At 51.5% G+C, this 24030-nt stretch overlaps 1 protein-coding gene across 6 annotated transcripts in view; it reads left to right on the top strand.

The window, feature by feature from the left end:
- The window catches only part of LDB3 (LIM domain binding 3), a 62309-nt gene that overhangs the window by 19557 nt on the left and 18722 nt on the right, over positions 1-24030 (top strand). For 2 of the 6 annotated variants that reach the window (XM_016142791.2, XM_016142790.2), the window contains 4 exons: positions 1983-2152; positions 2635-2671; positions 14977-15159; positions 18236-18378. In XM_016142791.2, the coding sequence (XP_015998277.2) occupies positions 1983-2152; positions 2635-2671; positions 14977-15159; positions 18236-18378 (533 nt within the window). Of the gene's footprint in view, positions 1-1982; positions 2153-2634; positions 2672-8695; positions 8835-14976; positions 15160-18235; positions 18379-24030 lie in introns of those variants that run through there. The other 4 variants (XM_016142793.2, XM_016142792.2, XM_016142795.2 and 1 more) reach the window with 2 other exon arrangements.

The raw sequence follows: 24030 nt of genomic DNA, 5'->3' as shown, positions 1-24030 counted from the left end.
CAGTCCCTGGTTTTTGCACAGCGTGGTGGAAAATGAACCAATAATGTGAAGCCCAAGGGACTCACTCATGGCAGCTTTCTGGAGCCCGGGGAAGGACAGGGGAGCACCTCAAGGGCATGTTCCAAGGAAATGACAGTAAACAGCTTCTGTCTGTTTTCTGGACCACAAAGCTCTGTGTAAGCAGACTCACAGGCAGGGCCTGGGCTTGGGTCTACATCTTGCCTCACCCACAGCACAGGCCACACTTCCTCCAAGCAGGCTAGGAAGTCTTGGTTGTTTCTTCCCATTGCCCATCTCACCCAAAGACAATAGGTTTAGCCTCTGCTTTGGGAACCCTTGGGAGACCTCACTATGCCAGAAGTGCCCTCCCTCAATGAGATCCTACCCACTTCTCCCTGCCTTAACCCCAGACAGATCTGCTGGTTTTTCCCATGAGGTCCCAACCACAGGCTGCCAGTACCCGTAGTTCTTGGGCCAGGGCATTGCCTTCGGTGAAGTAGGGGCAGCTCTGCTGTACCCAGCCTTCATCACCTTTTGTCGCCTTTCTCTACCTTTGCTGTCATACCCTACCCTGAGCCAGACACAGAGCACCAATCCTGAGAGACTCCAATCCTGGGAGACTAGGCCAGTGCTTCCATCCAGCTCTTTGCAGAGAGGGTAGAAGACATGGGCACTGAGGAAGCCCCTCCCCCATCCAGCCAGCCCTGGGTAGGGGACAGGTAGAAGCAGCCATAGAGGCAGGCAGGGAATGCTGGAAAAAATGAGTGTCTAGGCTGTGCCAAGTCTGCAGGCACAGAGCATCTGGGATGGATAAGGCTCCAGTGGCCAGAAGTAGCTTTTCTGAGCCCTTGTCACTACAGAGGGTCTGATGGAAAGGCCCCTGGGCTGGGAGCTGGGATGCCTCAATTCTAATTCAGTGAGGTATGCTGTAATAAGCTGGCCTCGCAGGACCTCATTTTCAGCATCTGTAAGGGGAGAGGGCTGGACCGCTAATGCACAGACTGGGGAGGCAGGCTGTTCTTGCTGTGAACTCCACCTGAGTCCATCCTGACTCCTGACAGGGCAGCTGGGTGTCCTGCATCCTCCAGCCCTCACTGGCCAGGGTGAGTGGGCTGGATATATAAAAGCTTTAGATAGAGCCTCCCTGCAGTCTGGGCTGGGCTGGGAGGCACTGGACCCAAGAGGCTCTGGGAGCCCTTCTGGCTCTGATCTAGGATTCATTCATTCAACTAAGTTTTGAGTACCAATTATGTCCCAGACCCTGGGATTCTAAAAGGTCACCAGGCTCCCCTCAATAGGCTGGGGCAGAAAACAAATTACCCTCCTGCAGCTCTTCTCTCAGCTCCCCCAGGCCAGAATTCCCCTGTCTGTGAGCGATACTGGCCGCGTGGCCTTGTTGCCTGGTTCCTCACACCAGCCTGCCTGGTTGTAGCTGAGTGGGAGTCCCCGGTCCTCTTCTAGAGCAGTCACGGCATTGGCAGCTTCCTGCTTGGATCCAAAGGTGTGAAGAGGACAAGGAATTGCCTTAAGGAGTCTCTGGGTCCCCCACAAGGCCTGTCGTCACATAGCCCCAAACTCAGGACCTGCTCAGGGAGGGGGAAATTACTTCAAGAAGATAAGTTCTGCTTCCTTTCTCCTTAAAGGAGATCTGGCCCCTGAGACAGGGCAGCGGGTATCTTCAGGCCTATGTCTGAGTTAGCATGGAGAGTGCTGTTGGCAAGAGGGATCTCAGCTTCCTAATCCTTCATGACAGGAATCACTGTCCCACTGTGACCAACCTGAGCACTGAGGACCCAGCCAAGCCCTTGCCCCAGGTTCTCAGATGGTAGTGGGTAAAGGGCATGGTGGGTTTGGACGAATAGGGGCCATTATGGGAATGGGAGTGCAAGGAGTGCCAGAGGGACATAATATGGGGGTAACATGAGGGGTATGGAACAGGGTTCCAGAGTAGCCCTCACCCACAGCCTTTTTCTGCATTGCAGAAGCCTTCCTGTTAAAGATCTTACTGTAGACAGCGCCTCTCCTGTGTATCAGGCTGTGATTAAGAACCAGAACAAGCCGGAAGATGAGGCTGATGAGTGGGCCCGCCGCTCCTCCAACCTGCAGTCTCGCTCTTTCCGTATCCTGGCCCAGATGACAGGGACAGAATACAGTAAGTGAGGGCTGTGGCAAGGTGGGAGCAGAAATGGAAAATGCTGAGAGATCACACTCCCACAGAAGCTAGGGAATCAAGTCCTCCTATCCTTTAAGATAGGCTGGCTTTGACAAATAGCAGCCTGCTGAGCCCCTCCTGGGCCCCTTGGGCAGGCAAATGACATGTGCCTTCTTCTGCTCAGCTCTTTGACCCAACAGCAGGCAACAGTCTTGCCATGGGGATTCCAGGTGAAATTACTGCCCAGAGCTGGGGTAAGAGGACCTCTCGGGACATGCCTTTGACCGCTCTCACCCAACTGCACCATTTCTTCTCATGTCCCCTTTCTCCACCCAGCACACGGTCTTTCCCTTCCTAGTTTACAGACTAGGGAGCAGTAACTGTTCAGTTATCGGTGGGGTCTCAGTGCCCACAGAGGTCTAGCGGCTTTTCTTCCTTTTGTTCCCTGTGATTCCTGCTGACCAACAACTTTCTACCCACAGTGCAAGACCCTGATGAAGAAGCTTTACGAAGGTCAAGGTAAGTGCCTGGACTCAGGCTCTGTGGCCTTGCCCCTCCTAACCCTGTCCCTCTCCAGGCAGCCCCAGGTAACATGACTTATGGAAGGATAAGTCTCAAGTTCATGTATTTGGGAACTCCTTGCCCCTAAAGCGCTTCGGCAGATGCTGGCTTGAGGCATTTGTCCTGGGTGAGTTAGGTGAGTGCCTGGAGCTGAGTTTCTATCCCCTGGGCCCAGGCTGCAGGAGTTAGGACTCTGGGCTCTCCCGGCTCTTTCCCTGGGCAAGGGGCAGGACTGCTTTGGCCTTTGCTGGGCTTTTGAGAACAAGGGCATCTCTCCCTGTGAAGGCACCGGGCCAGCTACCTTGCCTGCCCACCCTGTGAGTCTGGAGGATAGGTGCTGGGAAGTAGGCACATGGAGGTCTGTACTGGGCACAGTGCCTGACTCCTGGACTCAGCTGTCCAGATATTGAGATATTAGTTTCATAAATTGCTGAAAGCACAACAGCTGCTGCAAGGAAGGACAAGTCCTGGGCATGAGGAGGGACTTGTATAGGACTAGGTATCTCAAGGTCAAGGCATGGTCTCTGTAACACTGGCAGGCCTAAGGCCACAGCCACTAACCTTACCACCTGCAACTTGTCAGGTGCTCATGGACCTGGGCATGAGGGGGGCACGCTGCCCTGGAACCCATTGGAACCCACTAGAGCTTTCCATGGTGAGGCATGGAGCCTAGTGTGATATGCTTATACTTCTGGAGGCAAATGTGTCATCTGCATGTTCTTCCTGGGAGTATCTGCCTTGGGTCAGTGCATTCTGTGGTGGCCTCTGTGTGAGGCTGAGGCTCAGAGGCACTCTTCCACTGTGGGCCAAGCTTTCTGTACTTGCTAACCTGTGTGCTGTGGCCACAGGACTGTGTGGAGAGTGGGACTCTAGGGCCATCTGGAGTTGATGTGGATTTTCTTTTCGAATCTGTATTTTTGCCAACCCAAATTGCTCTCAAATTGCTCCCACTCTTTGGCTGGAGCTTCCAAGCCTAAAGTGTGGTCCTCCCAGGCCTGCTAACAATGGCATGCAGTTCCAGTAACAGTTCTTAACCTGTCAGTGCCTGCAATGTGTCTCTATGCGCCTGAAATGAGATATGTTTAATTTAGCTCAAAAGTTAGTCTCTAGCTATTTTAAGTGTGACTGAGCTGTCAGCTCTACCCCCTCCTATGCTCCACAGCTCCTGCGTGCTGTTTCCGTGTTTGTGCCATCTCCCCTTTGAAGCCACCCACATAGATGCTCTAGTGAGCCATGTAGGCTTACCAAAGATTTGTTAGAAGGCCTTTACAGCACACGCCCCACAGCAAACAGCTTAAAAGTCCCCAGGTTCCTTCTGTCAGGAAGCCAGCAGGGGCATTTTCTCTCTCTCTCAAAGGGCAACCCTGACTTTCCAGCCCCATTGACCCTCCTTTGTACTTCTGGTCACTTTATGTTCCTCTGGCTGGATCACTCTAAGCTTGCACCTTGTTAATCGGACACTGTTTAGAAGGAAGGAGGGTACTGGTCGAGGTAGATTATAGGGAACTTCTGTCTTTTGTATTTCTTCTGGAATATTTGCAGGCACTGCAGTTATTGAGTGAGTATAAGGGTGGTCCTCAGGCCTCGTCATTGATCTCCCCTTTCCCAGCATCTGCTGGGGCTTGTTCTACCTGGTCCTATAGAAGTGGGAGGTTAGTCCTTCTCCCTGGGGCCTAATTTTGCATGAGCTTGGTTCAGTCCCCAGCAGAAGGCAGGGGGACTAAGAACTGTCATAGTCCTTGGAGTCTCTCCCCTGGCTACTGTAGGATTCTGTTATAGGGAAATCTGAAAAGAGAGCCAGTGAGGAGGCTCCAGCTTCCTCCCTCAGCCCCAGATCCCCACCCAAGAAAGCAGCTTCTCCCCACTGTGCCATCATCAGCCCCTCCTTCTGGGGTCCCTGGTGTGCAGTGAAGGCGCTGAATTTATGCCCAAGACTGGAGGGGCATAAGCTTCCTGCTCCACTCCCTTTTCCTGACTTTAATTTCTGGAGGGTTGTCTTCATAGCCTCTCTCCAAATGCCCATACTTCCCATGGCAATGAGAGGAGGGTGGGCTTTTTCATTTCACAACATTCCAAGCAGCCTGTGGATGTGGGTAGGGGGGTGCAGCAGCTGCAGCAGTTCAACTCTGTGATTTAAGCCCAAAGTAGTGACTGTAGCTACTGGTCACAGCTGGGGCCCCAGGCTTACCTAAGTGGCCATCAGAGCAGAAAGGGAGCATGTTTGTCCCCACCCTGGGGTCAGGGGTCTTGCTCCCCAAGAGGGCTGAGCCTCACTTCCATCTGTCCGTACTCTCAAATTGGCAGCTGCACTCCCAGACCCACTGACCCATTTTGTTAGCTGAAGGCAGTCACAGCCTCCTTCTCTTTCTCCTCCCAATTCAGTTGTTCAGCAAGTAGTCTAAGGGTCTCTTAAAAAGGCTAAATCTCCCCAGGGGGATTTCGCCCTTCCAAATTGCTTATTCAGCAGAGCCTGAGTTTGCCAAACCATGGGGCCCAGTAGCCTATGCACAGTGACAGCCTATACAGGCTTGCACGCATGCAAAGGTGCTTTCTCCTTCCTGCTCTTGTGTGTTGGGAAAGCTGGCAGGAATGCCACATGAGTGGCACTGGTGGCTCAAGGGCAAGCGAAAGTCTGCATATCAGAGAATCTTTCAAACTCTCCCTTCACCCGTTGTTGCTTGGTCTTGAGGGTCTGTCCCCTGCAGAGTCCCAGAACAGCGGACAGTCCTTCCTTCCCCTCCCCTCTTCTCTGGGCCCTGGCTTCCTAAGCTCTGACAGTGTCTCTGGTATCTGGTAGCAGGTAGCTTCCCTCTGAGGCTCCAGTGCCCACCTGCTGGCCAGTCCAAGGTAGAACCTAATCTCCAGGGACCCTATCTTTACATATGAGGCAGGGTGGACCCCTGAACAGCTCAGGCATCAGTTGTAGCTTTGGCTCCCATCCCAGAAAAGACCCAGCAGCTTAGCAAACTGCCCAGGTGGATTTAAACGTTAGCTGCCTGCCAGCTTCCACATGGGACCTGCTCTAGCTGGTGCAGGTAATGCTGTGGCTCCCAGCCTCCTCTGAAGTAGCAGAGCACAAAAAGTGCCTCCATCCAGAAGCTGAGCCTCCTCCCACAGCTTCCCTTTAACTTTGGGAAGGCATTCTGGTGCTCTTGTGGCGTGGAAGATTGGGTCCACGTGGAGCAGCCCTGATGGCGCTCAGAGTAGGAACAAACCTAGCTTAGTTCTAGGCAGGGCTTGAATCTGTGAGGCATCTGGACATCACTGCTTATGCATAACCATCCTGGAGAACTTTAATGTACAGCCCAGGTGTTCCCTGGCCCCCATCTGTGGCGCAATTATCTGTAAGTGTGTTTACCTGATGCTCACTAAGTAAAGAATCTGCATCTCTCTGAGTCCCCAAGTGTTAAGGAACAAAGTTTATTTTAGTGACAAGTTCACAGAGGAGTTGAAGAAGAAAGATGCCTTCATACCCCTCGGCAAACAACATAAAAACCCTCCCAAGTCCCTTCTCCATTGTGCAACCACCTAAGATTCTTTTTCCTCTCCTCACCCCGCTTCTCTTGCAACAAAGCACAGGGCTCACTGGTTCCTCCCTCCTTCCCCTGTAGTGTCTTCTTCCCTCCCTGCTCTCTCTGTGCTCACATGGCCAACCATGAGGGGCTGCACAGCTCAGGGCCCTTCCTCAAAGGGAACCCTTGTGAGGAGCAGTGAACAGCTATTGGTAACAAAAGTTACCTGTGTTTCGTGAATTTTTTGTTCTTGATGTTCTGGCAGTCTGGCAAGTTTGAAAACCACAGCTGGAGAGACCAGGACAGCCCTAGGTGTTCCTGAGCAGCCGTTGTGGAGGTCCTCAGGTGTCTCTCCCTTTCTCTCTTTTCCCTTCTCTCCTCTTCCTTCCTGTCTTTGCTCCTCTCTCTGGCTGGATGTGAATTTCCAAACAGCTCCAAGCAGAGCAGGCTCACTAGACTCGCAGTCCCTGTCCTGTCACTGAGCATTGATGACAAAGGCTGCACAGCTGGCTGGACAAAGTGGCTGCGCCTGTGTCCTGGATGGTCTCTCTGGGATGGTTGATTGTCTGTAGTGCTGTCAGCAGGACTGTGTGGGCTCTGCCATAGCACCTCTGCTCATGCTGTCTTTGCCCCTTCTCCCAGACCTCAGAGAGGCAGGTAGTGAAAGATGGTTCTGATGCTGTTTCTGTGTGGCTTTAGGTCATTCATGATGTCTCCGGGCCTTGATATTAAGAAAGTTTGGACTCAACTACTGCTTTTCAAATATGTTATCAGTGAGCCCCTTTTGTCAAACAGAATCCTACACAGACCCAATATGTAGGACTCAAAATGTGTGTGTGTGTGTGTGTGTGTGTGTGTGTGTGTGTGTGTGTGTGGCTGGAGGGGAGGTCTACCAGGTAATGCAGATGTGGGAAGGTAGACAGATTTAAATGTGGGGACATGGAATTGTTACCTTGGTGAAATGTGAGACCAGCACTGTCCCATTCTCTGATTTTTAAAGACATAAAGCTGATCTGCCTAATTTTTTATGCCGACCATTTATTATAGTCTTCATTTTTAGATAATTGCAGATTGGCATGTAATTGAAAGAAAGAATACAGAGAGATCCTATGTACCTTTTGCCTCCAATGGTAATCTCTTGCAAAACTACAGTACAATCTCACAAACAAGGTGTTGACATTGACACTGTCAAATGCAGAATATTTCCATCATCTCGAGCATTTCCCCATGTTGCCCATTTATATTCATACCATCCCTACCACACACCCTATCCCCAGCCTGTGGCAACCACTAATCTGTTATCTGTTCTCTGTTTCTATAATTTTGTCATTCCAAGAAAGTTGTATAAATAGAATCATAAAGCCTGTGACCTTGTGGAGTCAAATTTTTCAGTCAGCCTAATTACTTGGGGATTCACCCAAGTTATTGAGTATACCAATGGTTATTTGTGTCTTTTTATTCCTAAGCAGTATTCCATGGTCTGGATGTAGTAACTAATTTTTAAATTGAGTTTTAAACAGTGTCCAGATTGAATACATGTTATTTGTGGCTGGATGTGGCCCCCGGGCTGCCAGTGTGCACCTCTGGTCTAGAGGATGTTAGAAGCCTCTCCAGCTGGGGGTGGGGTGTGGGGTGCTTGGGTTTCCAGGATTCTGGGGTCTGTGTCACTGGCCTTCCCCAGGCATATCCTCTCCTCCATGTTTTCATTTCTGGCTGCTCCTTGCCTGTTTTGTCCTATGCCCTCAGCTGAGCAGGCTATGGGGTTGAGCAACAGAAGCCCTGCTGGTTGGAAGTGGCAGGAAGTCCTGGCCCTCTCTGTATGTGTGCCAGCATCTTTGTGAGTATGTATGTGCATGGTTGTACCTAGTCATGCTCAGGCCTAGAAAGACAGGGGCAATTAGCGGTGTTAGAAGGCTTCACTCTAGCGGCAGAAAAGGGTTGGCAGAGATCAGGGCAGCGCAATGAGGTGACAGGTCTGCTCACCAAGCTTCATCACAGGGATAGGTGTTTCTCCTTCTTTATGCCCAGCTAGGGGACAGAGACCATGCTTGGCCCATCTGCCTATATAGTTCAGCCCTGAGAGGCCACAGCCAAAGCAGCCCTGCCCGGGCCTAACCACAGAGGCCAGAGAGAACCCAGAAGCCTCCCCTTTGCCTAGCCTGCCCTCAGGCCCTCTAGCTAGGCCTCTTCTCCATGGCCCCTCAGTCATTCAAGTCAGGGACTTTAGTCCCTCCATCCTGGTCCTTGGGACTCTGGTTTTGCCCCAAACCAGGCCTGATCATCTGGAAAGTACCCCATGGATGGCAAAACCTTCCCAAGCCAAATTGCTTCCTCCTTTGCCCTCTGCCCCAGCTATCAGACAGGGGAATGGTGGACACATCCCCTAACCCCTTTCTTTCTTCCTCTCTTCTCTCTATCTCTCTGTCTCTCTCTGTCTCTCTGTTTCTTTCTCTCTCTCTCTGTGCCACAGGGAAAGGTTTGAAACGGAACGTAACAGCCCACGTTTTGCCAAATTGCGCAACTGGCACCATGGCCTTTCAGCCCAAATCCTTAATGTTAAAAGCTAAAAGCTCTCTGGAATCCCCTCTCTTCCCTTCCCCCTCCCCCTAACCCCCCCCCCCCGCCCGCCCCAGATCTGGCATATGAGCCCCATTGTGATGCTTGAGAAAATAGACTGTGTTGGGTGCACCTTCAATAGTTAAGTGCAGCAGTTCTGCTCTCTGCCCATCCCAGAACTGATGGCCGAAGCCCAGACCCACATAGTACTGTACCCATCCACCCCAACCCTTCAGTGAAACCTTCGCCACCCACCAAACAGCTCAAGCCTCTGCTTCCTGACCAAGGCCTTAGCCGTAGATCAGAGAGGATGTGATGGGGTTTGTTGGCATAATACTCCAGAACCAAGGGAAACATAATGTACCCCTGGTTGATTTTCTACCAACCTCAGCTCCTGGGAAAGGCAGTCAAGCCTAGTGCTGTCCTAGAAGGAGTGACCCATAGATCAGGGTCCTGGGCAGAGACCGACTCCCTGTCCCCACTCACTCCCTCGCTGCCCTCTGGAGCCCCAGCAGCCTGAACGGGGCTCTCTGCAGAGGAAATGGAAACCCCAGGGTAGATGAGGCAGAGGCCCCTCCTGGCTGTGGTGAGATTGGGGCATGTGCTGTCCTCTCTGTGCTGTGTGTGCTGGCTCCCTAGTTCTCTCCTGTACATATCAGCATGCTTGTTATGAAATAAAGAGGATTTGAAACAAACCAAACCAGCCCCCGTCATGCTGTGCCTACGTGCATACCACACAAGAGGAGCATGTCTGAGATGGGAAGAGGACAGGCACCTCCAGAAGAGGGCCAGGGCTGGTGCCCACCAAGGCTGGGAACTGGTGCAGCTCTGCTTCCCACTGATTTCCCATACCCGGGCTGCGTGCTCTGGTGAATGGCTGGTGGGCAGCCTTAGCCTCCCACCAGGCAGTGTTATCGGTGGGTACCTGAATGTCCCCTGCCTCCGCTCCCACACCCAGCTGCAACCAGCAGGCCGATACATTTAGTCCTCCCATCAGAAAGCAGTCCACAAGTGCCATAAGCAGAAGGTACTGCTTGTGTTCAGCCCTGCTCAGGAAACAGGAGAGGGGTTTGGGAAGGTACTCCAGGACTAAGGAGACAGTCACAGGGGAGCTGCTGGGCCAGGGCCACGGCTTGGGAGAAGAGGTGGAAGATGTGCCTGGTAGAGTCTTGCTCAAGTGGCAGGAAGGCAGGGAAGACTTCCAGCTGGGTCTTGCTCCTGGCCCCCACCCACCTGTGGCCTTTTCCTCATCCTGATCATTTAGGAAGAGCCAGGCTGGCAGGCTCACATCCTCCCCACCTTCCTGTCTGCCCATCAGACTGGTCTCTGATTATGGGAACCACCGGCTGAGAATAAGACCACCAGCACTTAGCAAATAAAGGCAAATGCTGAGGCCCATCCCTCAGGACTTCCCTGCTGCCTCTATAACCAGACTGGGCCAGAGCCTCACTCTCATTCCTGCTGCCTGGGCACGGGCTTTCTTTCTGTCTCCAGGGACCTTGACAATCCCATCTAGAAGGGCTGGCCAGGGAGACTGCTCTAGCCTTCCTACCACCCTGAGATGCTCCCCAAAGCCCCCTGCCAGCCTATTCCACTTTGGCCTTTTATCTCTTCCTGCTTCTAACAGTCTGACTCCAGAGCCAAGGCCAGGGCCAGGCAGAGCAAGCTGGCTGAGGGATCAATAGAGAAGATGAGGGTATGTGCTCCTGCTTACATCTAGGCATCCTGGAGCACATCCATATTTAACTGAGCTTTTATTGAGGACTCCCAAGGACCAAGGGAAGGCTGTGAGGCCAGGGGCTGACAGACAGAGGCCCCAGGCAGTAGGTATCCTGAGGTTGGCAGAGGATCTGAGCCAATCAGTCAGAGCTCGTGGCCTAACAGTCCCCTGTCCCTAGCCCCCAGCCTGTTGGAGCCATCTTAAAGCTCTGGAAAGCTCTCATTTGCATTTCAGCCTGCCTGGTGCTTCCTAGTGACCCTAGGCCCCTGCATGCAGCACCTCAGGTGGTCCCAATCCAGGGGTCGACACCAAGCTCTCTGGAATAAACAGGAAAGATGTCTTCATTCAGCATTCTATGTCCCTGGGCATTAGTCAAGGCACCATGCCTGGCTGCTATGCATGCCAAAGAAATCAGAAAGGGCTGAAGTGGCTGTGACCTGCAAGGTGGTTCATGGGAGGTCCAGAGACAGGTAGTACTCCTCCGACTGAAGGATCAGAAAAGGCTTCCTAGAAGAAGGCATCTGTGCGTCTGAGCTGCAAGAACGGTTAAGATTGGGGCATGTGCCATTAGGGGAGACTGGACAGTTACTCTAAGCAGTGGGAGCATAGGGGTTGACTAATCCAGAACCTAGGATTAATCATTCTGGCTGGAATGGAGGGAATGCAGAGGGTGTTTTGGTTAGTAGTGGTCCAGAGCTAGAATGCCAGGCTATGGGACATTGACTATATTCTGAAGATAATGAGGGACTAGCAAAGGTTGTTGAGCACCATTCACACTGCAGCCTGTGGGGATTGCTGTGCACTGTTCTCAAGGAGTGTCATTCATATAGACTACAATTTCAATGGGGCCCCTGGAGTTGTCCAGTGCAGCAACCCTGCTACAAAGTGATGTGGTCAAGGCTGCCCTGAGCAGCAGTATCAGGCTGCAAGATGATCAAGCAGGTGGGCAGCAGAGTGAACAATTTCAAGACCACCTGACAGGTGTTCTGTCATCATCCAATTAACAAAGATGTTCATATTTAATTCTCTTAACTAATACAAATAATATTATCACCCCAATAATGGCATCCACCTCCCAGCACCATCAATCACAACACCTCCACCATCACCAACAGTTCCAGCCTGAGCCCAATGACCACAAACCCCAAGACCTATCACCACCATCAATACCAGCCCATCCTTTCCATACATAATATCATTGCAGTCCATAAGAGCATCAACTAAGGGCTACCACAAGAGAGAAGGGGCACAAAGTTGGCATGCTTTACCTTGATGCCAACTGGGTTGAAGGAAGAGATGGGATGAAAAGGGAACTGTAGCCAGGCTGTATTTCTCCTCTGGCCATACCCTGCCCATGCACAGTTGAATATAATTGGTTTGGTTTGGTTTGGTTTTTGTTCAGATATTTAAAGTGAATTATGAGTGGGGCAAGAGGCAGCTGTAGAGTAGTCCTAAACCAGGCTGGGGGTGATCTTATAGGCACTGTCTTTAGGACTGAATCAGGGCCAAGTAAATTCTCTGCATGCTTGCTCTCTGAGACACCCCCCTTGGTTTTTGGGGGCTCATGAAACTTCTGACAGGAACTGGACTAGACAAGATCCTTCAGGATGCCCTTCAATGCCTATCCCAACCTCCCCTAGGCCCTGGATGCTTCGTGTCTACAGACAGTGGTCCTAGATAAGATGTCACTCAGCAAGAACCCCAAGTAGCAGGCTCATGTGCATGTCCTCTGTCCTGACGCTGCAGTAGATCAAGAATTTTCCTAGGGCCCACATCTAGCTCCAGTTTTATGCATCCTCCCCTTCCCCCAAGAATCCAGGGTTCATTTGGAACCATGTCTGGGGAGGGCACCAAGTAAGCTAGTCTGGCAGGGAATTGGAGCAAAGAGGACAGGCAAACCCATTTCCCATTTGTTCTACAGAATACTATCCTTAGCCCAGACATTTTCATCACTCATGTCCTGAGTGGTATTCTCAGTTCCCAGAAACCCACTAGAAGTATGCACAGGGTCAAGGAGAAACAGATAAAGGAGACTGGGTGTCCTATGTCAGCCTGGGCCTTCCCAGACCATACTTGCCCACACTGTGATGAGGGTCTATCAGCTAGCTCAGCAATATCACTTTAGTACTTCCACCTACTTCTCTGAGGCAGCCACTTCACAGGAATAGCTTCCAGAAGCCAGGTTCTTTCATGGAGGATGAGTGAGTGGCCTCGTGGAAGAGCTAGGGCCGGAAACTGCTGCAGGCATGAGGACTAGGCTGCCTGAGGCCTCCTCTCTGAACTACGAAGCTGGGAAAGGGCTGGTCAGGACATGGCTACTGCCCTTGTTCATCCTGGATGTTTCCTAGATAATCACAGAAAAGAATAGTGTGTTCCCCTCCCATGGAGCAGTCAACCCACAACTTTGCCACTTCTCCAGCTCTCTTTTTCTAGCCCTCTCACATTTCGCACCTTTCTCTGTTCTACACCTCACTGGATAGAGGAGAGCAATTCGGCAAACCAGCTCATGGCTCTCTGGCATTCCTATCTGAAGCAGACCTCTGTAGCACTTTCTTAAAGTGTGTTTCATGGACCAGCAGCATCAGCATCACCTAGTAGCATGTTAGAAATGTAGACTCTCAATCCCACCCAGACCTAGACCTACGAAACCAGAAGCTTCATTTTAACCAGATTCTCAGGCGATTTATCTGCATATTAAAGTCTGAGAAGTGTTCTAGTGATTAGGGCTCACACCCTTCTCTGCCACTTGGCAGCTTTGTGATGTTTTAGTGGAGATTCAGTCTCTCTGGACCTCAGGTTTCTTATCCGTAAACTGAGGATCTTGATATTAATCATCCAGCAAGGTCAAAAAGATCAAATGAAGTAATGCTTATCCAGCTGTTAGCACAAGGCCTGGCATATGGTAAACACTCACAGAGGAAAGATTATTATTCTAATTTTCTCAAATAAGAAGAGTGCCTTTTGTTGGGGAAAAAAATTTTCCTTGCCTAACTGTAAAAATAAGTTTTTTTTTTTTCTCCATGAGGGGCCACTTGAGGTACTGGGTAAAGCTTCAATTCAAATGTTCCTCAGTCAGATCCTGCTGTCACTACCTGTATGTTCTAAGAGCTTGAGCAATTGAATTCTCTGTCCCCATTCCCTCATCTATTAGTGTCACTAATATCTACATTAGAGGGCAGTTGTGAAGAACTACAGATATATGCCTGGCACATAGTATCAGGTCAATAAATGAATTACATAACCTGGGGACAGCCATTCCCACTTATAAGGTCACAGTATCTTATTGCTGCTGTAGCAAGTACAAACCTTAAGTCAGTGACCCAGATGAGCAGAGAATGTGCATTTCTTTGCTTTCCTGTAACTTAATTTGTATTCTCTGCCCTGTTTCATTGGTGGCAGAAATCTAATCCCATCAACCCAGGCTCTGATGTTTCTGTCTTGCCTAGAGTGGTTCTGGGGAAGAGATACTTATAGAATAACAGCGTGGGCAGAGTGGGGCATCCAGGCACCTGGTCCTTGACATAGTCTGCCTGCAGTAGCATCTGCGGGGATATCCCCACCCTATTTGGTCACACTGGCCCACACCGGCACAGCAGTCACCTCTCTTGTTCCCAATTTCAGGGACTTTCAGATGTGCAGGCACTCAGGGCCATGGCCATGTCACTCTTGGATGTATGAGAAACCCTCTACAGCAGCTAGGGCGTATGATAGCCTGGGGATCTTTGTGCTGTCTTGGATCAGCCTTCCCCTTCACCGTGGGCATAGGAGACCCTGGGTGCCTACTATCTCCCCAGGGTTTACCTAAACAAGAGATTCAGTCTCTCTGGACTTCAGAAAAGGAGCACAGCTGCCTCTCTCTATTCTTGAATCCCCCACAACACGATGCCCTCTTTCTGACCCAGATAACCTCAACCTGCCCGGCATGGTAGCTTTCATACATCTTCCAAATGTGTTGTCAGTGCCGTGAGTCCTTTGCGGCCCAAAGCCCAGGCTCTCACCACTCCAGAGCCTAAGTCATTGACCCTCGAATATCTGACCTCTGCTTTTCTCAATGTGTCACCCCTTCTCAAAGGCAATGTGTGCCACTGACTAAATGGGGAAGGGGAAAAGAAAAAGGAAAACAGGATGGAGGAGGAACCTTGGTTGATAATTCAATCTACTTTTCCACCACACTGTATTTTTGTCATACATACTCAGAAAAATTCATAAGTACACAAAACTGGGAGTTGGAAATCTCACCAGGCTTGAGAATAATTTTGATATTACTACAATCCTCCTTGTGGTCTGAACCCTTCCCTCTTGGAGTCTTGGGGGTGCTCTTTCCCTGAGCCTGGGAATACACCTTCTGGAATACTCCTTGCTGTTTGCAGTACTGATGGTGCCTTCTACCCAGCCTGCCTTTACTGCAGCCACTGCCCCCCGTCCTGCAGAGGGGCCCCCTTGACCTGTTGTCTTTCTTGGTCCCACCTCATCAGCACCCCTATTGAGCATGCTCCAGTGTGCACCAGCCAGGCCACCACTCCACTGCTGCCTGCTTCTGCCCAGCTGCCTGTTGCTGCCTCTCCCAGCGCAGCCTCACTGTCCCTGGCTGCAGCCGCTGCCTTTGCTGCCACTGCCTCTGCTGCAGCCCCTGCCTCAAGTGCTGCAGACAGTCCAAGGTAACTGGCCCACAGATACTGGCCCTAGCTATGGGGAAGGGAGGTAGGAAAGGCCTTACCCTGTCCATCTGTTGACAGCTGTGTCTAGCCCTCAGAAAGGCCCATCTGATGTGGTTAGGGGCCCAGGGCACCGGGGAGGCCAAGGATAGCACTGCTCGCTACAGAGAGTGAAGGGGAATACACTATATTGCTGAGGACAGAGGCAGGAATATGTGCTACTCTACCCTCCAAGGATACACACTCTAGCAAGAGAGGTAAAAGCTCTCCCCTGCCCCGCCCCCCCCCCCCCCCACACAGAGTTAGATAACAAAGGGAAACTGTATGGGAAGTCTGTGTTCCTGGAACTGGATAAGGAGAATTAAAGACGTCCCCATGGAAAGTCAAGAAAGGCTCCACAGAAAAGGGACCATTGACCTGGGCATAGAGACAAGTCAGATATTTAGTGACTAATTTTCCCTTGTCCCTTAGCCTTTCTTCTCTTGATGGAGAAGCGTGCTAACTCCACAGGCACTTGGTACAGTGGGATTTGAATCCCTGCACTACTACTTACTGCCTGTAATCTTCAAAAAGTGACTAAACTCTTTACCTCATTTTCCTCATCTGCTATGATATTTAATGCAATGTCTATTTTACAGGATTGGGGTAGAAAAAGAGTACATAAAACACCTAGCACATAAAATACTCTCAAGTATTTCGAGTTCCTGCTTCCCAACTTGCGAAAGAAGGGGTGGGGGTTCGAGGGGTGCTGGGAGGTGCAGGGAAGTGGAGGGGATAAGCTGACAGGTCAGTCTGGAGTGGCCAGGCAGTATAACAGGCCCAGCAGACCCAGCTCTTTCTGGGCTGAGACAAGCTGTCAAGTTGGTATTAGGGTCAGAGCCAGCCTTCTCAGTCTCCCATGCTCCTCTCCCAGGGTTTTGCCAAAGGACATGTCTCTCTTCAGGATGAATGGGTCCCTGGTGCAGCCTGAGGGGTACGAAGGGTGAACAGAGCGACTCACAGAACTGCAGGCTGCACCCCTACTCCTGGGGCTACACGGTGGTCCAGATGGTACGGAGCCAGCCTTTCCACAGCCCAACTTAGGCTTCAGGGGTTGTTCTAGCTCAGCTTCCTTGGGGGCACTTAGCAAGTGCTTCCTCTCTGCACACCAGAATCACACTAGGTAAAGGCACAAAGAAGAAGCTTAGAGGAGGATAAGAAATTTCCCTGTTGCTGAGTGGGAATGTGCCTCCTGGGTTTGGATAGGGGAGCGCTACATGCTCGGTTCCTACTCAAGAGCAGACTCCCGCATCACACATCAGGCCACTGTGTCCTGAGGCCCTTGGGACTCCCTCAACAGGACAAACCCTTCCTTCACTTTGCCCTGCAAAGAGAGATGAGGCCTGAGTGGAGGTTGTGGACCCAGAGCACTCCCAGCTATCTCCCTTTCTTGCACAGGGTTGGGATGGAGCTAGAGGGGGCAAGTGGAAGACAAATGGCCACCCAGCCTTTTACTGGACCATGGCCTTAGAATTCTTGCTGGATATCTTAAGCTTCTGTTTCCTCCTACAATATCAGTTCCTGACACAGGACCCATAGCACCTGGGATGCTGGGAAAACATCCTCCACTGGTGGGAAAGTCTGACTAAGACCCACCGACTAGGCCTTTTCTCTCACCATAGCTGAATCTGGGAACCCTGTGGACACTGCCTCTTCCTCTTCCATTGAGGTTCCTACTCCACTGGTCTTAACAGGGATTTATCAGAGAAGGGCAGGCAAGCACAGGGAAGGGTGACAATGGCCTCATTTAACCAGAAACATGGCAAAGTGCCAGAGCAAGTCTGCACACTGCCCAGGTCTAGGATGCTGACCGGCTGAGGCTCGTTCCACCTCTGCACTGTCCTTCTGGGGAGATAAACAGTAAATAGGAGCTTGGCAGCAGGTTCTTAGCTCCGGGATGCCCCCTCCCAGAGCCCTAGAGAGGAAGGTACTCCCTTATTTTATGACTCTGCCCAGCATGATGCACAGGCACTGGGCCCATGGGAAACAGATGCAAGGAAGGCAAGAAGCCATGGACTGGCGAGGGTCAGTAAATTTCTAGGTGCTCACTTCTCTAGCACCTCATCAATGACCCATTTACTCTGGGTATGGTTGCATTGATCCCAGTTGGGATCTGAAAGATGCAGGGAGAGACCTGGGACATGTTCTATAAGGCGTTCAGTAGTTTTAAATGAAAAAAAAAAAAAAAAAAAGGGAGGTTTCACAGACAAATGAAATTGGGAAACACTGGATCAGCAAAGTTTAACATTCTGCTTAACTCTAGGAGTTCTTGGAGCCTTTAGCTCTCTAAGAGCAGAGGCCAAACACAGCATTTCCTGAGGGCAATGAACTGGGAGACTTTTTTCCCATCTCTTTGGTTCCTGGGTCACAAGTAGGAAAAGATTGCTCTAGACCTCTTGGCAGCTAATCCAGTGGGAAGAGGGCAACAGGAAGAATTCTATATGGAAGAGAGTGTGTGTGTGTGTGCGCGCGCGCATGCATCTTGGAGGGGACTCTCCTAGCTTCCCGTGAACCCTCCATAGAGCACTCTAGCTCAGAAACCTGAGACTTTGCAGCTACCTTCAGCAACAATAGAAAGGGGGAGGCAGAAGTAGGTGGGGAGCCAGGTGGTCTGAGTCTATGATGTGCCCAGAGGTCAGAAGGTCAATGGAGTGGGGCAGCTCTGACCACCTTCTTTTCTCTCTTCTGCCCTGACTCTTCCAGTCCCAGACCTACCCTTGCAGTCTCTTCCCATGTCCAGCTGGTAGCTTTCCTCCCTCTCTCCAAGGTGGTGACATCAGCAATGGGCTGTGATTTTTGAGATATATCTGCTGCTTTAACCAAACTCACCAAGACTCAGAAACCAAGGAGCAGCTTCCTCCGTTTTAAGACTCCCAGGGGCTTTCCTTCACAGCCTCTGACAGCTGTCCAGGACCATCTGTTAGGTTTCCTTCTCACAGAGGCTCCTGAAGATTGGAGAGCCAATCTGCCATGGCTTCAGGCCCCAGGGCCTGGGTGGGGCTGTCCTTCTGGCTTCTAACTCTTCCCCGCTTGGTTCCAGGCCCCAGGCTTCTGCCTACAGTCCCACCAACGCGACCTCTCCAGCACCTGCCACCCATACATACAGTGAGGCCCAGGCCGCCCCTGCACCCAAGCCCCGGGTTGTCACCACTGCCAGCATTCGGCCTTCTGTCTACCAGCCAGGTGAGAAGCAGAGAGGGAGGGGAAGCTGTCAAGACTTGGCATGGGCTTCAGGGGTCAGCCCTAAGGTCACATTCCCAGAAGGATGGTGGTCAGTGAGGCCTTCTTTCCCCTAGTTGTGGGCCAGACCTATAAAACCTGCCTCTGGCCCTGGAGAAGAAAGGTGGGCAGTGCCAGGCAAGGTTGGAGCCTCCTAGCTCTTAGGAAAAGGATGCTTCCGGCTGGGGATTTTCAGGCTCAAGGTGAGGGAAGATGGTTTAGAAGTAGGAGCTTATTTATCTAGGAGTCTTAGTCTGGCTTAAGCTGGATGACAGGCAGCTATATCGAAAATGCAGTGGGCTTTGGACAGACCTACTGGATCAACCAGTCTGGTCTTTGATTTCCTCAGCTGAAGCAAGGCAACTGGAGGCATGGAAAGGATAGGTGAGGCAGCAGAGTGGCCAGCACAGGGTCTGCTGGTGGCTGAGCTCAATGGCTATCTGTTCCAGCCTTCTGGTCTCCATTCTTTTCAGTACCTAGGACTCTCTTACTGGGATGAGGGCTCAGCCCTATGATTCCCTCTTTCCTAGTCAATGTTAGGCCTGCTTCCCAAAGTCCCAGGGCAAGACTCAGGCTGGCTTGTACCCTACCTTCCTCTGCCTGTCCCTGCTCAGTAAACCTAGGGACTCTTCAGCAGGGATTTTCCCAGGCTGGAGGAAGGTCCCCTGTACCCTGATCTATAGGATGTACCCACAGGAGGGCTCCTGGCATTCAGGCCCAGAGTGCTAATATCACCATTTACCCTCTCTTTCCTACTGGATTCTGACTCTGAATTCCCGAAGGTTAGGGGTCTGTCATATTGTCTCCACTATCTCCAGCGCCTGACTTTGGTCTGGCACAGTGGAGCTGCCCTGTAAAGAGATAAATAGAAACAAATGAATACATGCTGGTGAGAATCACGTGTCCCTCCCCTTGCCATGGGGAGTAGGGAGTGGGAAAGTGAGGAAGTTAATGTCTCATTCGGGGAAAAAATGAGGTAGCTAATTCTAAGGGAGCAGGCAGGAGCCTTCTTTGTGTCATGAAAGAGAGAAAGTAAATAAAGGATCATAAAGTCTGAACTCTTGTGCATGTCTTTTTAGGGAAAATGAAAAACCCCAACGAGTATTCTCACTGTGGCAGGATTGCAGGGGAGACAAGACAGGGACTGAATCAGGAAGGGCTTTGCTTGGGGAGCTTGACTTTTGTAGGGTAGAAGAGTCCCATCAGCCCTCGGTTTACAGAACTCACTCTGACAGCAGTGTTGAGTGTGGGCGGTAGACCGGCCTTAAGGTCAGGCGGACTCCCTGCTAAGGCCTGCTCTGTTATCTAAGGTAAAGTACTTCATCTCCTGTGCCCTAATTTCCTCCTTTGAAAGATAGTCATGATACTGTGTAAGCCTTGTGTTCCGAGGATGAAATGAAGCACCTAGCTCAGTGCTGGGCACACAGGAGGTGTCCTTCTTTGTCCCTTCAGAGGCAGGGTCACAAAGCTCTGAGGTTAAAACAAGATTAGGTAACAATTTGGAACAGACTGCAATGGTGAAAAATCTTAGATGAAGCTGAAGAAAACCGCTGTCCCACGGAGTTGGGGAACACCAGAGGGAGGGTGGAAAGGAGTCTAGAGGAGCAGCGGCGACTGGAGATGAGACTGGGAGGGGACCAGGAGGGCATATCCGTCCCGACCCCGAGCAGGGCTCTCCTCCTAGGCGGGTCCTTCTGGGCACCTTCCGGGGCGGGCCCCGGGCTCGGCGCTCCCGCCGCGGCCCCAGCCCCGAGCTCTTTTCCGAAGATCCGCCAGGGTACAGCACGGCTCCAGGGGCGCGCACTGCCTGGCCCGCGCGGCGCCCCTTCCCTCCTCCTTCCCCCCTCCTTCCCCGGCTGTGGCCCAAGCGGGCGAGACGTGCCGGAGCCCGGGCGTCCGCGGCGTTCCCAGGCCGGGCAGACGTTAACTCATTCCTGCCTGGAGGGAAGGAGGTGGCTTGCCTCCACCCTATCACCCGGGGACAGATCCGGGTGGGATCCGAGGGTGGCTGGCAGGCAGTCTGGGGAGAAGTGGGTAACGTGGGCCCGAGCCCCCTCCTGTCTTCTGCCGATCCCAGCCCCGGAGCGGGAGCGACCCGGTGCGGCCGCAGCTCCCCGCGGGGTCTCCTCCCGGCTGAGGGTGGCGTTCACAGCCCAGATCTTATCGCTGGCGCCGGGGCTGGGCGGCCGCTCCCCAGAGCACCTGGGGCCCGGGAGTGAGTTGGGCGGCAGAGGCCCGGGCCAGGGGAGGCCACGTCGGCCCCCGGGCCGGGCAGGGCCGGGGCGCTCGCCAGAAGTCAGGCCCAACCTGCAGTGAGTCAGAAATCACCTTGTTTAATTACACATTCCCGAGGCCGCCGAGTGCGATAGAGGCCTTTTGAACTTGCCAATTAGAGATGAAATATCACCTTCTAATTTGGACGAACTGAATTCCGTCACGAGAAATAACAACAGCCCGGGGCTCCGAGACGGGATATCAAGTCTCTCCCGGCACGTCGGGGGTGGCGCAGCAAGCCGGGCTGAAGGATGCAGATGGAAGGGGCCCGGAAAGCAACTGCTCCCTTCGCCCTTCCCCCGCTCCTGGAATGTGGGAACGCGATGGGGGAGGGGAGCTTCCTGGCGGTGCCTTGAGGAAGAGAAGGCCCCCGGCTCTAGATGGGTGCAGGCCTGTGCAAGGATGCGGCCAAACCTAGGTCCAGATTCTGGCCTGCCCCTTACTACTGAGACTTTGAGTTGTGAGGGGCTTAGAAAAGCAGGTTGGGTCAAGAAGTCCGGAGGAGGGAAGAGGTATCTGCCAGGTAGAGGAAATAGGGTTATGTATTGCTGGAGGGAGGCGGGAAAAGTAGACAAGGGTGTGATTTGGCAGGGGGCTTGTTTTGCGGCCTAGGGCGTGGTTAAGGGGTGGGAGGGATCTGGCGTTGAATCCCACTGCCAGAGCTCCAGTTCAGCCTAGCAGTTCACTAGCGCAAAGACTTTGAGTTAATCACTTAAGCTCTCCAAACCTCAGTTCTTCATCTATAAAATGGATTTGATAATATTATCTGCCTCATTGGATTGCACCGAGTGATACGTGAAATAATGAACATAAAGGGCCTGGCGTGTGGAAACAGTTGGTACTTGGTAGCTACTGTTCTGATTAGGACAGCACTATCCAATAAAAATAAATTTTCTAGTGGCCATGTTTTAAAGAAAAATAAAAGGAAGCAAGTGAAATTAATTTTAATATATTTTATTTAACTCAGTATGTTCACAATATTTCAATGTATAATCAATATAAAATAATTATTAAGATATTTTGCAATCTTTTCTTGTACTAAGTCTTCAATATCTGGTATATATTTTACCCTGATAGCACTTCTCATTCAGACAAGCCACAGTTCAAGCACTCAACAGCCACATAAGAGTAACGTATTGGACAGCACAGGATTAGAGACTGGGTTCTTAATCCTCTTTAGCAGAGATCACCCACTTTACAGCAAGGAAACAATTTTAGACCGAACCTCATTATATGTAACAGAGAGGGGTGAAACACCTCTGAAGTTCTGCTAGATCACCTTCACACCCCTTCCCTTGCAGCATTCCTCCCATCCCTTTTGCCCCCAGCAATTTGAGACTCTGCTCTGGACACTTGAGAGCTATTCAAGGTTGTTAGGGAAGATGACAACACCTTGAATTGGGCTTTACAAATTTACAAAGTGAAAGTGCCATGTCACTCCAGTAGATCCCCACCACTCCCTGTGAGGCAGACAGTAGGGTCATGTATTCCACCACTGGTGAGTAGACTCAGCCCCAGGTTACTTGACTTCAGGGTGTCACATCTTCTACCCCACCCCTCACTCCCCACATCCTACAGTCTACCTGGGCTGAGCTCCCTGAGGTGACCACTAGGCTGTGAGATGAGCTGACAGTTCTTCCTGACCCTGAGACCCAGGAGTCACTATCCCTACCATCTTCACTAACATTTAGTGACACATACACTGTGCCAGGTATTTATTTCCCGTAATCCTCATAACAGCCCTGTAAGGTACTAAGAATTATTATTGCCATTTTTAGATAAGGAAATTCAGGCCCAGAGATATTAAGGAACTTGCCCAAGAACACATAGCCAGGATATAGTAGAGCTGTTCTCCTAAATGCTGTGTTACATGCCAGAGCGTGGAGCCTCCTCCACATTGACAGTTACCCAGTGACAGTACACACCAAGATTTTATGGAAATCAGACTCGTATTCTTGACAGAGGCAGCTTGGGGTGATAGGAAGAATGGGTTTGGAGACTTGCTTTGCCACTTACTGGCTCTGTCTGAGCTTCAGTGACCTCAAATATATATGGGACCAACAAAGATGATCTGTTATGCGTCTACTCTACCCCTTTAGTAAGTGGGAAGATAATTTTTTGTGGATGAAGCCAGCATTGCTCCCAGGATGGCTCCAGGGCAGGGTTGTGGAGGGTTTTACTTCCTCAGCTTTCCCTAACTCAAGCCTGGTCCCTCCCCACCTCCAGTGCAGGGCTTTCCATGATACTCAGCTCTGAAGGGCCAGTCAGTCATCTGGAAGTAGAAGGCACAGAGTTGGAACAGCAGGCCACAAGCCACCCAAAGTGGTACAGGGGAACCAAGTGGGAGAGACTGGAGGCCAGGGCAGGGTTTTTATTCCTGAGAGAGGCCTTACTTTCTAGGCTGGACTCTTGTGGAGGCTGCCTCAGTACCCCTCAGCAGGGGTTCAGGAATGGGGAGGGAGGCTACCCTGACACACTTCCATGAGGCCTCCTTTCCATAAGAGCAGGCTGAGTTGAGGTGAGGCATCTGGACTTCCTCACTGGAAGATGAGGCTGGCTGGACAGTGTATACAGGATGCAGCTAGGTCTGCTCCAGCTGGTTTCATAGCAGAGGCAACAGAGCACTAAGAGTCCTGGGTTTTAAGGGCCCAGGCCTCAAAGGGCTTTGGCTAAGCTGCAATGCTCCTTTGTGCCATCACCTCAAAAAGGTTGTTTGACTCTCGGTGAACTGGAGGAGGTGGTTCCAGAAGTGGGCAATGCATTCTCCTCCTACACTCTTTCTTCCTTTGTAACCTCTGTAGTCACTCAGACCCACTCTTACTTTCCACCAAAGTGACACAGGAGAGCATGGGTGCCCCAAACGCAGCTGGACCTGGGCTCTGTCACCCTAGCATCTCTGCCCAGGCTCCCTCTGATTGACTCCTTCAACACTCCACCCCCATCCCACCCACCGTGACACACACTAATCAAACCAAGATGGAATTTCCCCTTAGTACAAATCAAGCCAGGATGTTTTTCAGAAAACGATTGTGGCTAATCCTGAAACCTGAACCTAAAAACCCTATTGCCCTGTCATCTGCTTTGTCCTAAAGACTGAACTAGGTCCAGGTTCAGCAAACACACATGATTGAGGCTTTTCAGATGTCAAATCACAGGTCAGAGTGCAAGCAAAGCATCTTCCAGTCAAGGCCAAGCTGACCCATTCTCACTCTCTTTCAGGCCCAGGGGACCCAGATAGAAGCCTGGCCTGCCCCCTACCTCCATTCCCTACTTTCTGCAGGTCTTTGGCAGCCAAACCCCAGTGAGCCTCATCCCAGGCAGCCGCATATATTTATAGCTATA

Source organism: Rousettus aegyptiacus, unplaced genomic scaffold, assembly GCF_014176215.1.
Source record: "Rousettus aegyptiacus isolate mRouAeg1 unplaced genomic scaffold, mRouAeg1.p scaffold_m13_p_6, whole genome shotgun sequence".
NCBI lineage: Eukaryota > Metazoa > Chordata > Mammalia > Chiroptera > Pteropodidae > Rousettus > Rousettus aegyptiacus.
This window is presented reverse-complemented; position numbering and strand designations above follow the sequence as displayed.